We start from the raw sequence: 16,466 nt of genomic DNA on the forward strand, positions 1-16,466 counted from the left end.
TCCCAGCCTATTAACCCACCCAGCACAGGCCCACACACCTTTGTTACATTCAGGGCCCATCCAGCCCTCCATGCAAGTTTTGTTGCCATTCTGGTCGCAGGCATAGTGTCCAAAGAAGTCATCTCTGGGTCGGCAGAACTTATTGCAGCCAAAGCCATAGTAATAGTCATCACAGGTGACGCGGATCTGATACTCGAAGTGGGCAATCCCTGTGTTCTGCTTAAGCGTCTGCCACTGCCTGCTGGGGTTTATCATGCCCGAGTGAGAAGCCTTTTCAATAATGCTGTCAGGCTCTAGAGGCAGGGGGGGAAAAAAACAAACACACACCAACAATAAAAAAAAGCACTGATCGCATTAACATTCACATCAGAGCCTTCTTCCCTGACCATTTTGCCTACTTTTAATAACTAAAACCCACGTGGTATAAAATTCAAACAGTACAAAAGGACAGAAAAATGAAAAGTGTGTCCCCCTCCCCAGAAGCCTACACATTTACTTACCCTTTTTAATGGGTGCATAGTAGTTCACAATCTGGGAATAAAATGAAATACATTTTCCCTAGTTCCTCACATATGTGCATTTAGGTTATTTTGGCCTTTTACAATTAAGCAAAGCCACAAAGAACATCCTTGAAACTGTCTGTCCATGTGCTTGGTTCTAGTAGTAGTAAGAGACACCCTAGAAACGGAGTGCTGAGTCAGAAGACAGCACAACCCATCACTCCCATCCGCAGACAACCCCAAACAGCCATGAGTGATGCCGTCAACCTGTCCTTCTCCCTGCACAGGAAACTGGGTTTCCCAACAGCAACGTCAACATAATATACTATCAAACTTTCTGATCTTTGCCTGATAAGGAGAGAAGTAGCTCTTATTTTAATTAGCATTTAATTAAGTGATGGTGAGCACCCCTTCACGTGGTTACAAAGCCATTTGTATCTGTTCCTGTGAACTGTAACCTGTTTCTCTCCTCTGCCAAGTTTTCTATTGTGTTATTGGTCATACCAATTTGCAAAAGCTCTTTACGTATTCTAGAAAGCACCTTATCCCAGGTAAAGGTTAGCCACCTTTCTCTTCTGGTTTTAGAGTTTCGTGTCTTGCTTTAGAAAGACTTTGCCTACTTCAAACTCTTCATTGGAGCCGAGGGGTAGAGTTACGTTCCTAAGAAGTGATAAATTTGCCTTGCACTTGTACCTCAAACTTGATGCGTTTCACCTTTCACCTTTGCCCAGAAGGCACACGGGAAAGTAACGCACCCTAGTTTAGCGACAGGTAGACTGAGGGTTTTTCTGAGCCGAGTCATGCTCTTTAAAAGGTGCCCATTGAAAATAAACACGCCCAGAGCTCAAGCAGCTCTCAAGAGAAATAAGAAGTGGTCCCTGCCCTGAGGTCACTTATAATCTAGTCTCAGAAAAGAGACAGGTACGAAAATAAATCCAAACACTGGGTGCCAGGAGTCCAGGGGAGGGCTGTGAAAAGGAAACAAGGCACTAAGCACCCCAGCCTGGTCTTGTTTGTTTTCTTAAACCTGCCAACACCAACCCTTCACTGCCTTGTCAAATTCAAGGCCACCTTGGAGAGACAGTATTAGGACCTACTAGCAATGTCTGTGATTTTTACCCACCCACACCCCTGTTTTTCTAGGCTCAGGGCCTGTGCTCATTTACAAGGTTATACAAACCCAACAGGTGACCAAGAAAGGAGGCGCTCCTGGGGCGGGGGGGGGGGGGGGGGGCTTCATCCACATGACTCCCAGCTTCACCCCAGGGTCAACCTTCTGGGTTTAACTGCCATGTGGGCAGGACAAGCCTTGAACAAGCCCACACACCTGCAGACTTACACCCCAGCACACACAGAACCACTCGCAGATAACACTTTACTAACATTAAGTTTTGCAAATAAACACAGGCCAAAGAATGACAAAAATGTCCTTCCATTAACTGTATGTTTGCTCTGCTGGTTTAATTTGAAAATGTAGCAAGCTATTACCACGTGATTATGAGTTCTGCATAAAGGAATTACTTCAACACATGGCTCAAAGGCCTCCAGCATCTCTCAGGCAGGTAACGACAACAAACAACTGAGACACAGTCCAGGGCGATCCTAAAGGCCCAGGCAGACAGGTCATTTCCAGTAGTTCAGTATACTTTCCTCCCATCTCTAGGAGATGGGAGAATGATCATTTCAGAATCCTCGATGTGGCTAACAGATCTGTAGACCTACCCTCACACCTGTGTGGCAGATTTTCCCTGGCAGCCCCCAGGCAGGGAGTCAGGTGTGTCTAGGGCACGCTTTCTGGCATTTGGGTTACAAGACAGCCAGTTTGCTGCCTGCTTCTTCTAAGCTGCTGTCACCTGAATCCCACTTCCTCTCAGCTTGGGGCACAGAAATGCATCTGGAGTAGTTCACTTGGGAGTCCAGCTTCAGGACTGGAGAAGGACATTAACAGACCCTCCTGAGACCTTAGCTGTGTGAAAGTGGAGCACAAAGCCTGCCCCACCGCCCCCCAGCCTTGCAGGCCATGGAGGTAATGAGGTGAGTCTGAGCATAACCCTGGGGCCACACTAACCCATAAACCTACTAGACAGGAGCGTAGCCAAGATGGTGAAGCTAGAAGGAAAACCTGGTCTAAGTATGCCGGTTTGTGTTCACGTATCTACGGAACAGTCCCATACACTGAAACCATCTGTACAGGAGAAAAAGGAAAAATCTGTACCCTTATGTAGTACAGTTTTGAAACATAATGGAAATGACCTCGGAGGACTGATGCCAGGAACGCCAGGCTCAGACAGCACTCTCTAACACACAGACAGTACCTGGGCTTTGTCTGGGCCAGGCTCTCTCTCTGCAGAGCTGATGGGAGAAGGAATTCTCGGTCCTAAACCTCAGGGCTCTGCCTCTAATCTGAAGACAGGATATCTCCAACTTGTTTGGCCCTCGAAGAGTAGCCAACTCCACCTGGGTTGCTACACAACCTTAGCCTCTGCCCTCACGAAGTACAGTCCCATGGGAGGGACAGAGATTGAAGAGAGTAATAAGCAAAACCTTCCAGCCTACATGAGTAGCACATGCAAAGGCCCTGTGGCAGGACAGAATGTGATGGTGCATTTGAGGACAGAAAGGTGACTGGTGGGATAGGACCAGAATATGGATATGGTAGAGGACAGTGTGGCATGCAGGCTGGAGCTAGCAGAGAAACAAGATGGCTGTGCAAGGCCTTTTAGGCCACACAGAGATCTGTCCCAAGACTATCAGGAAGCCACCAAGGGGATCTCTGAAGATGATAATCGAATCAAATCCAGATGTACACCAGGACCTAATAGAAGATACTATATGTTGATCATATTTCAGGTAAAAAAAACGAAACACTCTCAAAAGACCAGGATGGCAGAAGAATGGAGGAAGCGTGGGAGGTGGACAGGAGTAGATATGGATGGACTAATGTGGTCACTAGTGTAGGAGTTCAGGTGTTAGCAGATGGGGACTTGGACCAGGACAGTGGCAGGGGATGTGGCGAGAGGTGGCAGGATTCCAGTGAACTGTTGGAGAGATTTTCAGAACTTGGAGGTGGATTAGATATGGATACTATGGATGCTCCCTTAGAAAGGGAGGTACACAGGGTGTCTTCCAGATTTCTGGCTCATGGTTCTACGTGTTGAAATGCCGGTGCCAGTCATCCATGAAGGGCCCTAGGCAGGACCTCATCTGAAGAGAGAAGATGCCAAATTTGTTTCTGAACGTGAATTCAAGATCCCTTGGAAGCATCATAAAAAGAGACGCTGAATAAACAAGTGGATAAAGCATTTCCTCCTCTCGGGTTCACAAAGGGAGTTCCAGTCACCTGCATGTACTGGGCATTCCATGACTTTGTGGCCATTGCTTTCTTCAAGGGTAGAGGTCTGAAGTTCTTTATCCCTGCCCTAATTCCTTCTTGTGCTGTTCCATGGACTTAGTTACTCTCTCCCCAGCGAGGAGATGCCCCAGAATCCAAAACCAGGGCCACCCTGAAATGTAGACAACCATGGGCAGCTCTAGATGGGCATCTGCTTCCCAGGGGCACAGCTACCTGACCTGTGGGGTGACGGAAGGCCCAGGAAGGGCCCTGTAGGTGCTAGAGGGTCAGTGTCCTGATCCAGCTCTTACCATGAGCCAGGATCTCAAGGATGTTCACTTTATCAGACTGTTCTAACATCCAAAAGGGAAGGGAAAAGAGGACCACATGTGCACCAGAGGTTCTCTGGTCTATTTCCCTCCCTCCCCAGCTCCGAGTCTTTCCCATGCTTAGTTACCATTGTGACCAGGTCACAGTGACACAACACTCAACGTTTGTGTTGTGGGCAGGGAGGAGAGAACAAAACGGTGTCTGTGACCCTGACTGGTCATATGACCCACAACCAAGGCTGGTTACCACCCTCCCCTCCTACCACACCACAGTGGGACAGGGGTGCCCCTCGGAGAGGAAGGCCACAGATCTGGGTTTTGGATGTCAAAGCAAGAACGGGGATCCAAATGGCCTGGAGCCTCTGGCTCACCAGGGCTCAGCAAGGGCTACGTGGCCCCCAGTGGCGCAACAAGCCATATGCAGCCTGAAGCAGCCTAGCAGGTACCAAGCCTCCAATGTGCCCACTCTGGGCATGCACCATTCTCAGATTCAATTAAAAAAAAAAAAAACATGATGAGAAAATGAGGGGAAATATTAGCAGCAGCAAAAACAAACAAAAAAACCCAAATAAAACAAACAAAACAAAACAAAACAAAAACACAAAGAAAGGGTCAGTGAGTTAGAGAAGCAAAAGGGATGAGACATTCAGAGAATGGAGGGCAAAGACAAAATGTTGGATCAACCCTTCCTCCCCCACAGACTAATGGATTTCAACGTGAATCACATTTCCCCAGGACGATCCTCCCAGCAAAAACGGAATGCACAGTTACTGCGGGTGAGAGAAAACACTTTTAAGTTACATGTAAGGAGCAAAGACTACACTTTATAAGCCAGGCTGCTGCCAGTTCCAGACACAGCTTCAGTGGCTTCCCCACCAAAAGCCACCCCTCGAAGCTCTGAAAAAGCAGCCTGCACTGAAACAGTCATCTTTCAGAAGGGGCCAGGCAGGTGTGGTACCTGTGAGGCTCTGGGACTCCACTTCAATGAAAGGTCTGTGGTGCACAGTGTGGGAAAGAAACCCTGACTGCCTAGAAGCTCACCTGCCCACCAAGTGAAATTCAAGGTCGGCCTTTAGATTTAGAGCCCAGCGCCACCTCCGCAGGCTTTATCTTTCCGATGAGAGATTAAACACTCACTTAAAGTTTAAATGGACTTTTAAAAAGTCACCACTTTGATCCTTTAGCAGTCTACAAGGTTTTAACGTTGTAAAACCATTAAGATCTCTATCCCAACGATAATCTAGGTCCCTTAGTCAGGGACTGAGTTAACAGGGAATCTGTCCTGGCCACTTAATGTTCCAAGCGAACGTTCTGGGAAGGTTATGGAAAAGACTCCATGGAGCAGTTTGCCCTGGAGTATGGGCCCTGGGGTAGGGACACAGGGGCAGACGGCAGGGAGTGGTACAAGTCCTCTGAAGCATTCAGGAGACAGATTCAGCTCTGACCCTGCTGTACTCCAAGCACTGTGCTTCCACAAAGACGCACCCAGAGAAAAGCCCCTTGCTGTGATACTTACGGAGAGTGTCATTGCTGGAATCCCACGCCTCCACGAGCAAAGTGTAGGACCTCTGCAACACAGATAAACAACAGCTTAGTATTCAGAAATAGAGGTCAGGGCCCAAATGTCTACCTTGCTTGGACTCCCCACACACTCTGCCAAACAGAACCACAAAGCCAAAGTGACAACTCTGCTGTGGAATGGAGGTCACCCAACTCCCCTCCCTGGCACCCACCCTCAGGTTGATGCTTTCACCTGGTGGGGGCCCACCGTGGTCAGTCAGGGCCATTGTACGCAAGCAGCCCAAAGTCATCATGAGGAAATACCACCTCCCTATATGTGAATGCTATACGGTTTTCCAAAGCTTTCCAGACCCTAACTCCAGTGCATGAGAAAAACACACAAAGAATTTATTCTAAGCTAACCTAACCAGGTATTTGTACCCGGGGCGGGGGGGGGGGGGGGGGGGGGGGGGGGAGGCCCCCTCATCCAGTGAGGAGGGCTGGCTATTGCTAAGGTTACACTTTGGGCCCTGGTGGGGCAGTCCCTAGGGAGGCCCCCTTTTCCTTTTCAGAACCCCTTTGAAAGCCCTGTCTGTGTGAGACCATCTCGGCTCCCACAAGTATCAGGTGACTCTAGGAAGCAGGAGGGGGTAGGTGCAAAGAGACTAAGACAAAGGCGGTGACCTAACTTGGGGTGTTTAGGGGGCAGACTCTGGGGACCAGAGTACAAAAGGGAGAAATAATCACACACCCATGGGTTATAGCTATTGATGGACTTATCTGTCAATAAGATCTAACATTCCAGGAATAATCAGAGTCCACTAACTAAACAAATTCCCTGGACACTGGCAGGATGCCAGCTATTATACTGAAGGCACCTTTTATCTTCCAGGTTTATCTCAGAATTCTACCTCCCCCCCCAAATCCAAGCCATTAGCAAATTCCCGCTTTTACTCAAATCTTCATTTGTAATTTAGAATGAGGTCAGTCTCACAAAACAGCAGGGTTTAAATAAGCCTGCCATCTTGAAGCTGGAGAAATAGATGGGGGTTGGGGGGAGCACATGAGCCCTTCCTCCGTGTCCCTGAGCTGTCACTGTCAGATACCAATGCATCGGAAATAGTGCGCATTTCTCAAATAATCCCATGCCACCAGACACACAGCCACCATGAGAAGGCACCCACAAGGTGAAGGCAAAAATGGAACACGAGAGGAAAAAAAAAAAAAAAAGAGCTTCATTCATAACTCTAGACAAGCTTACTGCTCAGAGACACAGCATGCCGTCTCTGAATATAAAAATATCTTGTGATAGACCCTGCTTTGGAATTCAGCCGAAATATGTTTCATACTCAAAGCAGAGCCGGATTCCATTTCGTTCACTGATAACTGTGGGAAAATGCTCTGAAAAGCAAGCAAAACCAGGCAAGCCGGGGCACATACCCAGCCCTCTCCTGTTTGGTGGCCACGGGTCCAAATTCATTGTTGTCATCGTTAATATTTTATTAGTCAAAGTTACATCTTATTTACAGCCTCTAAGTTTCCTGAGACTTCCTACAAATTACAGGACTCTTCCCTGAGAGCAGCAAGAAATTACATTTCTCTACTGATTGGAGGTGAGAGCCAAATCCAAATGAGGCCAGATGTGTATTCTGTATAATTAAGCCCTTCGTTTGCTGGCCATGTTGAGACCCACGTTCTACACTTCCACGTATTGTTGTAATTAATCCTGATTAAATGCATTGATATCCAGATTTCTGACAGACTTGCACAAGCACTAAACACCTAACATCCACAAACCCCACAGAAAGGAGAAGGCGTGCCGGGACTGAGCTGGCATGACAGTCTTAACCCTGCTTAATGAATGCTCAAAGAAGGCAGCATCCTTCAAACTTGCACAAGAACCTGGAAGACCAAGCTGTGTACCTGGCTCATCCTCACCAGAACTGGTGAGACCTCAGGAGTTGCTGACCAACACTACGCAACCCTGAGGGTTGGGTGGCACAGAGTTCTGGACAGGGAGTGTCCTGATCTTCCGTGAACTGCCTTCTTGGTGGTGGACATGGGGTTTGGGCTGGGGGCTGCAGCACTGGCAACAAGGCCTTGCCAAAAAAGAAAGAAAAAGCCCTGGGCCATCTCTCTTTCTGGTTTCGGAGAAGGACTTATGGTTCTGGGCCTCACCTCCTGGAGCAGGAGGATTCCTCCCACCCAGCCTTCAGAAGAAAGGATTCCCTCCAAGGCCCCTATTAGGAGGCCCTCTTACCTCCCACTCCATCCCCACACTATAGGTCAACAATCAAGATAATTTGGTAATGATTATTACTTGCTAGGAACTTTAATTTTTCCCAGGCCCACGCTTGACCTCTGTACATCCCAGAATATAGTTCCAGACTCCAAGATCCAGACCACGCACACACTTTATACCATCCTAGGAGGCCAGTACCAGGCCAAAAATCAGATGCAATCTGCTATGATCTTGTCACGCCCAATTTGTCACTGTAAATCTGACCCCCTCCCCTGACAGCGGAGGCCAACTCACTGGGCATCCCCCACCAATGGCTTGGGGAAGGGGTGCCAGGCCAGATGATGGGCAAGTGTTCCGACTCAAGCTCCTATGAAAATACCACCCACGAGAATCACAAATAGCAAATACCGGGATTTTTCTTGGTTTCAAACTACAAAAGTAAGACTAGAAGAATCCCATTGCTTTCATCTCTTCTCTTCAATCTCCCCAGAACAACAGCCTGGGGGCAAAGCAGGAGGGATGGGCAGCTAACACAACTTCAGCCTGGGCCTGTGCCCCTTCCCACCTCCAGGCCCAGGGGATGCTGGCAACAGTGGCTGGTTCTTATTCTCGTGCAGCAGGAAAGAGGGACAGCCAGCTTTCAGAAGGACTTCCGCAGCCTTTTACCTAAAGGAGGGCCCCAACTTCGAAATCCCAAGGCACCCCAGGATCCCAAGGGCCTCTTCCCGCCCCGGGCACCGTGGCTGCGGGAGGGCTGTGTTCTGCGCCCATCTGACTCCTCGGTGGTTACCTTGGCACCGGGCAGAGTGGTAAGCACTTAATTGCCACATTAAGAAGGGGGATGTAAGAAACAAAGGTAATTGTGTTGGCAGCTGGGAGCTTCCTTTTCCTGGCAACAGCGGCAGCCAAACCAAGCCCTGAGAAGAGGCTGCTTCCATTCCTGCCAAGCTGACGGACACAAACAAACCGCCATCCAAACGGCACGCGTGCGGCGTCCAAAACCCCAGGCCACCGCGACAGGCGGCCGAGGAGCGCACACCCTGGGAATGCCCGATGTGCCCAGGGGGCCATTGTGCGAGTCAGTCGGCCCCTGGGTTTGTCTGGGGCCCTGTACTCTGCTGACTCAACTGTCGCTTCCTGTCGCAGGCCCTGTATTAGCAGTATTTTTGGAGAGGCCGCATTATTCTCTGTAATCCTCATTTCAGTCAATTCGGCCACACTATTGTCCTGCCTGCGTCTGGGTGGCCACAGTATAAAATATTCCAGTCACAAACATACCAAATAAAGGCTTCAGAGATCGCATGTGTGGGCACACGCACGCTCGTACGAAAAATTCACGTGTCACAGGGCGGTGGTGAGGGGAGGGCCTGAAGAAAGGACAACTTCCCCACAGCATCCAAGCCAAGACAACTTCAGCCATAGACAGCAATTCAGTGTGCAGGGCTTGACATTTCAATAGAGTCCGATCTGGTTACAAAGGGCGATTTTCTCATGAAAGCCCACCTCAAAGACTCACCGAGTGGGCCCCAAAGCTCATATCCAGATTGGAGAGGCTCAATGAGATGCCCCCACCCCCTTTCCCATCATTACCCTTACCTGTTTGAAAAGCATCCCACTGATAATTAAATGCACCAGTTACAAAAGGGTGGCGAGGTTAATAGATAGAATACCGAGAAACCAGCCAAGCACAACCGTCCAGTTCACACAGAGCAAGCCTGAACAAGAAGCCTTTCTACTTATTTACCAAAAGTGCACAAAAACTGGGCTGAGCTGGTAGAGGACTCTGAGTGTTGGACTATTTATTGTACCACTTTTAACCACTGGGAGCCATGCTGCACAATTTCTGCCCTGCACATGCACCACACCAGTGACAAATGTCGCCGGCCCCGTAAAAACAAGGGCCACAGGGGCAGGGCGGTCCATGCAATGATCAGAAACCAGCAAGGAAATCACAACACAGCCACTCGGCATCATGAGCCAAGAGAAAGGTGGAACATTTCTGAATGCAAAACCCTATCCCCGCCTCTGCTACCACCCTAGAAAACATGAGAATCATCACATCCTAACACATCTTCCTCAAGTTGAAAAATTGGTTCAACTTATTCTGTTCTAGTTTTTTTTTTTTTTTTTTAAAAGTATATTTAAAAGCTGGAACCAAGTGTCACTTCTCTCAGCTCAGAACCTAACCTAGGGGGTTAATAGGTAGGGGAAGGAACATGCTTATAGAAGTTTACCAAGGAGGGGGGAATGCTCAGGAACATTTGCTTTTATGGATTATCATGCTCATTGTATGCACATCCAGATATTATGCATTCTTACATTGTAACTAATCTTGAAAAGTCTGACATTGGAACCAAGTTCTGGCCTTTACAATGGGCTGGTGGCTGCTATGAACCCAGTCAAGGCCTCTGTTTACATTCTTGTTTTCAGATCAGGAACATGATCTTTGTTGCCTTGGCTTCATTTTTTCATGAACAACATTTTGTCCACCAGGCTAAACCTTCCACGTGCCTTCTATCCAAAGGGTCCCTTACCACTCTTCGCTATAAAGATTTTACGCAGTATTCAGAGCACTGATTCCAGGGAGAGGACATGCCTGAAAGTGGCTGCTGCCACTCCTCCTTATGCGTCCAGCTCCCCAACAGCCTTGATGCCAAAAGCTTCACTGTTCTCTACAAATGTTTAGAGTCCCTGTAGAATTATGGGTGTGGAGTTGGTGGGCTGCAAACTCCTATAAGTACTGGAGGTTTGAATAAGTTGCTAAGAAACAACACAACAAGGAGGCAGAAAACACAGAGAAGTTTACACCTAGAAAAGAAAAAAAAAATTAAAAACCAAGTACCTTGCAGAAGGATTTCATGTGGAGAGCAGCCACTCTGAAGACACTTAGCACAAAGTGAGTGCAGCTCTACTTTCCCCCAAGCCTGGTTTTGCAACACAGACCTGTCATTTCATCACTTTAATTTGACATAGGTGTCTGGGAGCAGAAGAGGTTTTCTCCACATAAGGAAATCCCTTGCTCCAAGCCCTTACACTCACATGTGCTGTTTGCATGCATGCATGCATGATATGGCCACATGGGTTGCACACACTGGCTGTAGAAAGGAGCCAGTTCAAATGAGAACCCCATCCCTCCACCTTCTGCGTGTCCACACCACACCTACAGAGGCTCAGGGTCCAGGAAACACAACAGAGGGCATAAAGGCAAGGACAGTGTCAATTACATTCTGTGATTAACCTCGTGACATCTGATTTACCCAAACCCCTGGCAGTTGCTCAATCAGGCCTTAAGTATAAAGGGGGCCAAAGTTGGCATCACTCTGGTATGCAAGAAACACACTTCATTGGATTTTCCTGAAAAATTCAGCTGCTCCCAGCAAGCCTTTTATCACTGTCAATGGCATTTAAATAGGACGCCAAAGGAACAGACATCTCAACCACTTCCCCCAAAGTTTCTCTAGATTCAGTTCACTGCAGGGTCTGCAATGGATCAATACAGCGAACTGGGGTTCTGGAGTTCCTAAAAACCTTTTGGGGCTGGTTAGTAGTAACTTCATTAATGTATTCTTATTAAGCAGGTACCACTGGGATTCAGCACTAATTTGGGGAGGCACGACCTAACCATTTCATTGATTTATAAATGGTTATTCCCAAATCACTTCCCGTTGAGCCCAACTACCTTCCATAATGTCTGTTCTTATCACTAGGTCCCCCTGATTGGAGGGTCATAAATCAGGCCAGTTGCTTCAAGTCAAGACCCTGTGAGCAGCACTGGAACGGGGATTAGAAGCCACAGATGAGAACCATAGGCCTGGAGCTGGGGCAGCAGACATTCAAATGGAACATAATCAGATACTATCCGATGGGCAGGCCCACCTCTACAGAGCCTCCCACATGGACACTGGAATGTGGACTAGATTTCAAATGTGGCCGAATTATTTCCTCTTCTTCCTCTCTAGAGCACGAACAGTTATTTGATTGGGGTCATAATCCCAAACAAAAGACATGAATTACACCACCTTCCAAACTGACCTACTGTGCACCACGAACCAGGATTCTCCCACTGTCCACACATTTGGGAGGACCCATGTGGACAGTAACTAATTGTAGGGTCAGGGGCTCAAGTGGCTGGAAGTCCAAGGCGTTTTTTTTTTTTTTTTTTAAAGACCATATTGTCTTTCCGTATTGAATTTTGTACCAAGTTCAGTTTTTACCTATTCAAGAAAGTCAGTTCTAGATAGACATGCTTATTAATATTTAATTGCCAAACTGAACGAAGCTGCACTAACTACGTCAATACCTAAGTGCTTTCACTTCACTTAACACTCACCCTGGAATCATTCTTGAAAGTTACAGACTGTGGTGTTTCTCCAACCACACTCGGGAAAATAAACTAAAACAATACACCTAAACTCCACTTTCTCTTGGGAAGTAAAGCTTAAGTTTCACAGCAGGCCTTTTAGGGGGGCAGGGTGGAGACTCATTTATGAGTGATACATGCACTTGGCCCAACTTCAAAAGAACCACACTCAGTGTAGTCCCAGCATTCTCCCCATTCTAGAAAAGCCGAGAGTCTATTTCATGGTTGGTGACCCGTGGGCCCTGAAACCACAGAAGAGCACCAGCAAATCAATCGTCTCCCTGCCCCACACACGGCTTCCTGCTCATTCCCCATCTAGGACTCTGCCAAGTGTCAAATGGGGACAGACACACACCTAGGTCACTTTCCAAAGCCAGGCCTGGGGGAGCAAGGCTCCTTGTTCTCATCCAAGCGGTCCTCTGACCCTACTCTCCAAAGTGAGCCTCAGCCAGGCCTGCAGCTTTTCCACATCACTAATAAGATTCCTTTTATGGTCTTGTGAAACGCAAGGGGCTCCGGACTGATCCTCAGGAGGGTGGAACCACCTGCAGGCCCCTTCCCCCTAAACTCCAAACACAAGTTCAAGGGCGGTCAGTATTCACAGTTAACTTGGGCCCAGTCAGATTAGAAAATGGCCAGCCTCTTTAAAGTTCTCCCTAGTAGGGGATTAACAAACAAGATAAACACTCTTTGTAAAATTGAAATCCGGCAACAGACGAGGCCCTCCATTCTCAGAGAACTCCACATACCACAGGTTTTTATAAGCCCCTTTTAATGGCATGTTTCTGATAACTGTCTTATCTCACCCATGGCAGAGGGCACTTTATAACGCCAGCTCCAGGAAATGTGGGCCTTGAGAGCCACCCCAAGATACACCCACACGCCGGCACGCATTCACCAAAGTACCCTCCCTTTCCATCCCCTCCCAGGGATGCGAATCACAGCCCCAGCCTGCGGGTAGGAGGCAGCAGAGTGCTCCCCAAGACAGCACGTGGTGGAGAGTATTCCCCTGGGCATTGAGCACCCCTCCCCTCCGACCCCACCCCCCCCTCCACCTTGCCACCCACCCTCACAGACTAGGCCAAGCCCCAGTCCGGGCGATGAGCCACACCTCCCGGACAGCAGGAGCTGAGCAGAGGGCACGAGCATTTTCCCCTTTCCTCCCCTTCTGCAATCACACTCATCTTCCTTCTACCCAATTTGGGATGTTGCAAGGGCCTCGTTGCAGAGTCGGCTGGCTGGCCTAGCTGCACCGGGGCGGGGGTCCACGCACTCGCACTCTCAGCGGCTGCCTCTAACAGGCCCCCCCACTTCCAGGCCTTGACACGCCCCCGGAGGCTAGCGGGGGCCGGGCGCCCGCCGGACGAGGGCGTACCCCCGCCCTTCCCCGGGAAGTTTGCAAACACAGCTGGTTCCAGAGCCCGGGAACCGCTGGAAGTGAGGCCACAACTGCTACACCGCGCGGGGGCGAGGGCAGGAAGGGGCCGGCAGGGGGCGGAGGCTCTCGGGTTCACAGCTCCAGCAGCGGCTTGGAGACACCCCCCAACCCCCAACCCCCCACCCTTCTCTGCGGCAGCAGCCCCCGACCCCTTACATTCAGCCCAGAGCGCGTCCCCGCACGCCCCAAATCTCCCGGGGAGCAGCGGGAAACGGGCTCCCCCACACCCTCCAGGAAGGACACGCCCGCCCTCCCAGCCGCTCACGAGAAAGGGGAGGGTGCCGATTTGGACGGCGTTCGAAGGCCAGAACTGCGCCGCGTCGCCTTCCATGGCGCATCAGGTTTAATTGGTTAAGCAAAGATCATCTATAATGAACTCCTAGCTCGGGGCGGGGTCACTCTAGGGCCTTCGTGTTAGTTGCAAGTTTAAACCAGACTTCCTGGGAGCTTTGCCCCACAAACCTCTGTGGGCTCCCCACTTTTGGGCGCTTAGCAAAAAAGCCACGAAGATAGGGCCTGCTGATAAGTAACTATATAGTCTCGGCTGCCCAACACCCCACCCCACCAGACTTTTCCAGTTAGCTCGGAGTTTCAAGCCAAGGTCCTTTAAATCCCTCTCGCAAGAGAGAGGCGCGTGGGTACGGACCTCGGCGGGCCTCCCTCACCGCGTAGCCCACTCACCGGCCACGCGAAACTGAAAGGCAGCACGATGCGGTTGCGTTCGTTGCCACGACTGGCCTTGAGATTGAAGGTGTTGCCCCCGATGACAGGAGTGGAGCCCGAGCCGAAGCTGCAGGGCCCCCCGGCCGTGACGCGGGACTGGTACTCCTTGAGGCACACTTTGAAATACGTGTCACACTCGTCGTGGGAGCACTTGCGGTCCCCCGGGTTCCGGACGCCGCCGCAGCAGTTCCCGTTCTGCAGCTCCCCGTTCACGTTCTGCATGGACAGGATCTCCAATTCGAATTGGCCGGAGGCCCCGCACACCTGCCGGCGAGGGAGGGAGGGAGGTCAGCGCAGGGGAAAGTTGTTTTCTTCGAGGGTGGAAGTAGCGACTCCCTCCCCGCCCGCCCCGACGAGCCCTCAGCGCCAAGTGAAAATAATTTTGCAAAACTGAGTGCAAGGACTAGACGTGATTCCCGTACAAAAAATGCACGAGTGCAGGAGAAATCCGACGACTGCCCCCGGGGAGAAGAGCGGTGAGAACGCAGCCCCCTGCCCCGCCGGGAGGATACATTTAGGAGGCCGGAGGCTCCCCCAGCCCCGGTGCAGCCTCTCAGGCGCAGGGACCGGGCGGGGAAGCCGAACGCCCGAGGGCTCCCGAGCCCGTTCCAGGCGCCCAACCGCAGGCGTCCGGGGCGCTGCGAGGAAAAGGAAAGGGCGGGCCGGGAGGGAGGCCCGGCGGGCTCCTACCTTGGCTAGCAGGGCGCAGAGCAGGGCGAGCAGGAGGCTCAGGGGGCGCCCGGGCCGGCCGCGCGTCCGTGGGGACCGCATCGCTGCGCCGCGCGCCGCGGGCACTCGGGACGCCGCCGCTGCTGCTCGCGCTGGTGCTCCGACCGGTGCTGCCGCCGGTGCTGCCGTCGCCGCTGCCCCTGCGGTCGCCGCGTCCCGGCTCTAATATACTCCGCCGATTGGAGCATGCACGACTGGAAAACAACACCACTTTTCAAAAGCTCTTTCAAGAGCGGCGCGTTCCAGAAGGCAAAGGGCCCGGCCTCCTTTTATTATTCTGATCGCTTCTTTGAGGCGCTCCCCCTCCTCTTCCACCTCCCGGCTTTCTTTCCTTCTCTCGCGCTCCCCTTCTTTTATTATTATGATTATGCGCAGCCTTTTATTCCCTTTCAGATCAGCTGCTTAGAAAGGAGAGAGGGAGGGGAGAAAAAAAAAAAAAAAACGAGCCCAGCTCGCGGGCCGGCCGCAGGTAACACAATGACGCGTGCCCGCCCGGCTCTCGGAGAGGGACTCGGAGAGCCCGTCTGAGAGCAGCGGCCCGGGCTGGCCACCTCTACCCAGCGCGCGGGGCTGGCGCATGCGCGCTTATTAATATTAATGAGGGGGCGTGTCGTGCAAAAGACACGCCCCTTCCCTCCGGTTGATGGGGAGGGGGAGTACTGGGAGGAACTTGGAAGGGGCCGGGGGGCTTAGCGACGCGTGATAAGACCTAGACGTCGCAGGGCCAGGCGCACACCCTCGTCCTCAGGATCTTTGGACCAGGCGGGAAGGGGGGCAGGGTGCGGCGAGGAACTTGGTAGGGCCCGCTGCTCAGGGACGCGCAGGGCCATGTAGATGGCCACGAGCCCCCTCGGACTCCTCGGGTCGGGCGCCTGTGCCCGCCGGTGGAGGCCCCAGGTGTAGGCGCCGCGGCGCTGCCTGAGCGGTCGGAGCGGGACAGCTTCCGCCTTCCAAGCCGCCTGCGTCAGCTGCGGCTTTTGCCCCAGGAGGAGGGCCTGCCCGCGGGGAGCCCGGCCCGCTTCCCGCGAGCAAGCGAGCCGCCCAGAGCGCGCTGCTGGCAGCAGTAGTGGCAGAGGCGGCGGCGGCGAGGCTGGCGTGCTTGCCGCCGTCTGCTCGCCCGGCGGAGGCGACCTGGGCAGGCGCTGCTGGGAACTTTGAAAAACTTTCCCGGAGCCAGGCTTGCCGCAGATTCGAGGGGAAGCCTCGGTCGCGCCCCACCCCCTCCCCGATCCAAGTCTGCGAAGTCCCGGAGGGCTGGCAGCTTCCCTTACAAACCGTGCCAGGGCGGAGGCTAGGGGAAACCTAGTGGGGGAG

The 16,466-nt window shown here is 51.5% G+C and overlaps 1 protein-coding gene across 1 annotated transcript in view; it reads right to left on the reverse strand.

Annotated features, from left to right (window-relative positions):
- Positions 1 to 15,694, reverse strand: part of JAG1 (jagged canonical Notch ligand 1) — a 36,367-nt gene extending 20,673 nt beyond the window's left edge. Inside the window, exons 1-4 of the mRNA XM_042931618.1 lie at positions 15,114 to 15,694; positions 14,382 to 14,687; positions 5,677 to 5,728; positions 39 to 293 (exon numbers count right to left, since the gene is read on the reverse strand). Coding sequence (XP_042787552.1) covers positions 39 to 293; positions 5,677 to 5,728; positions 14,382 to 14,687; positions 15,114 to 15,194 — 694 coding nt within the window. The 5' untranslated portion in view covers positions 15,195 to 15,694. The remainder of the gene's footprint in view (positions 1 to 38; positions 294 to 5,676; positions 5,729 to 14,381; positions 14,688 to 15,113) is intronic.
- Between the last annotated feature and the right edge of the window lie 772 nt (positions 15,695 to 16,466).

This window comes from Panthera leo, chromosome A3 (assembly GCF_018350215.1).
Source record: "Panthera leo isolate Ple1 chromosome A3, P.leo_Ple1_pat1.1, whole genome shotgun sequence".
Classification (NCBI taxonomy): Eukaryota; Metazoa; Chordata; class Mammalia; order Carnivora; family Felidae; genus Panthera; species Panthera leo.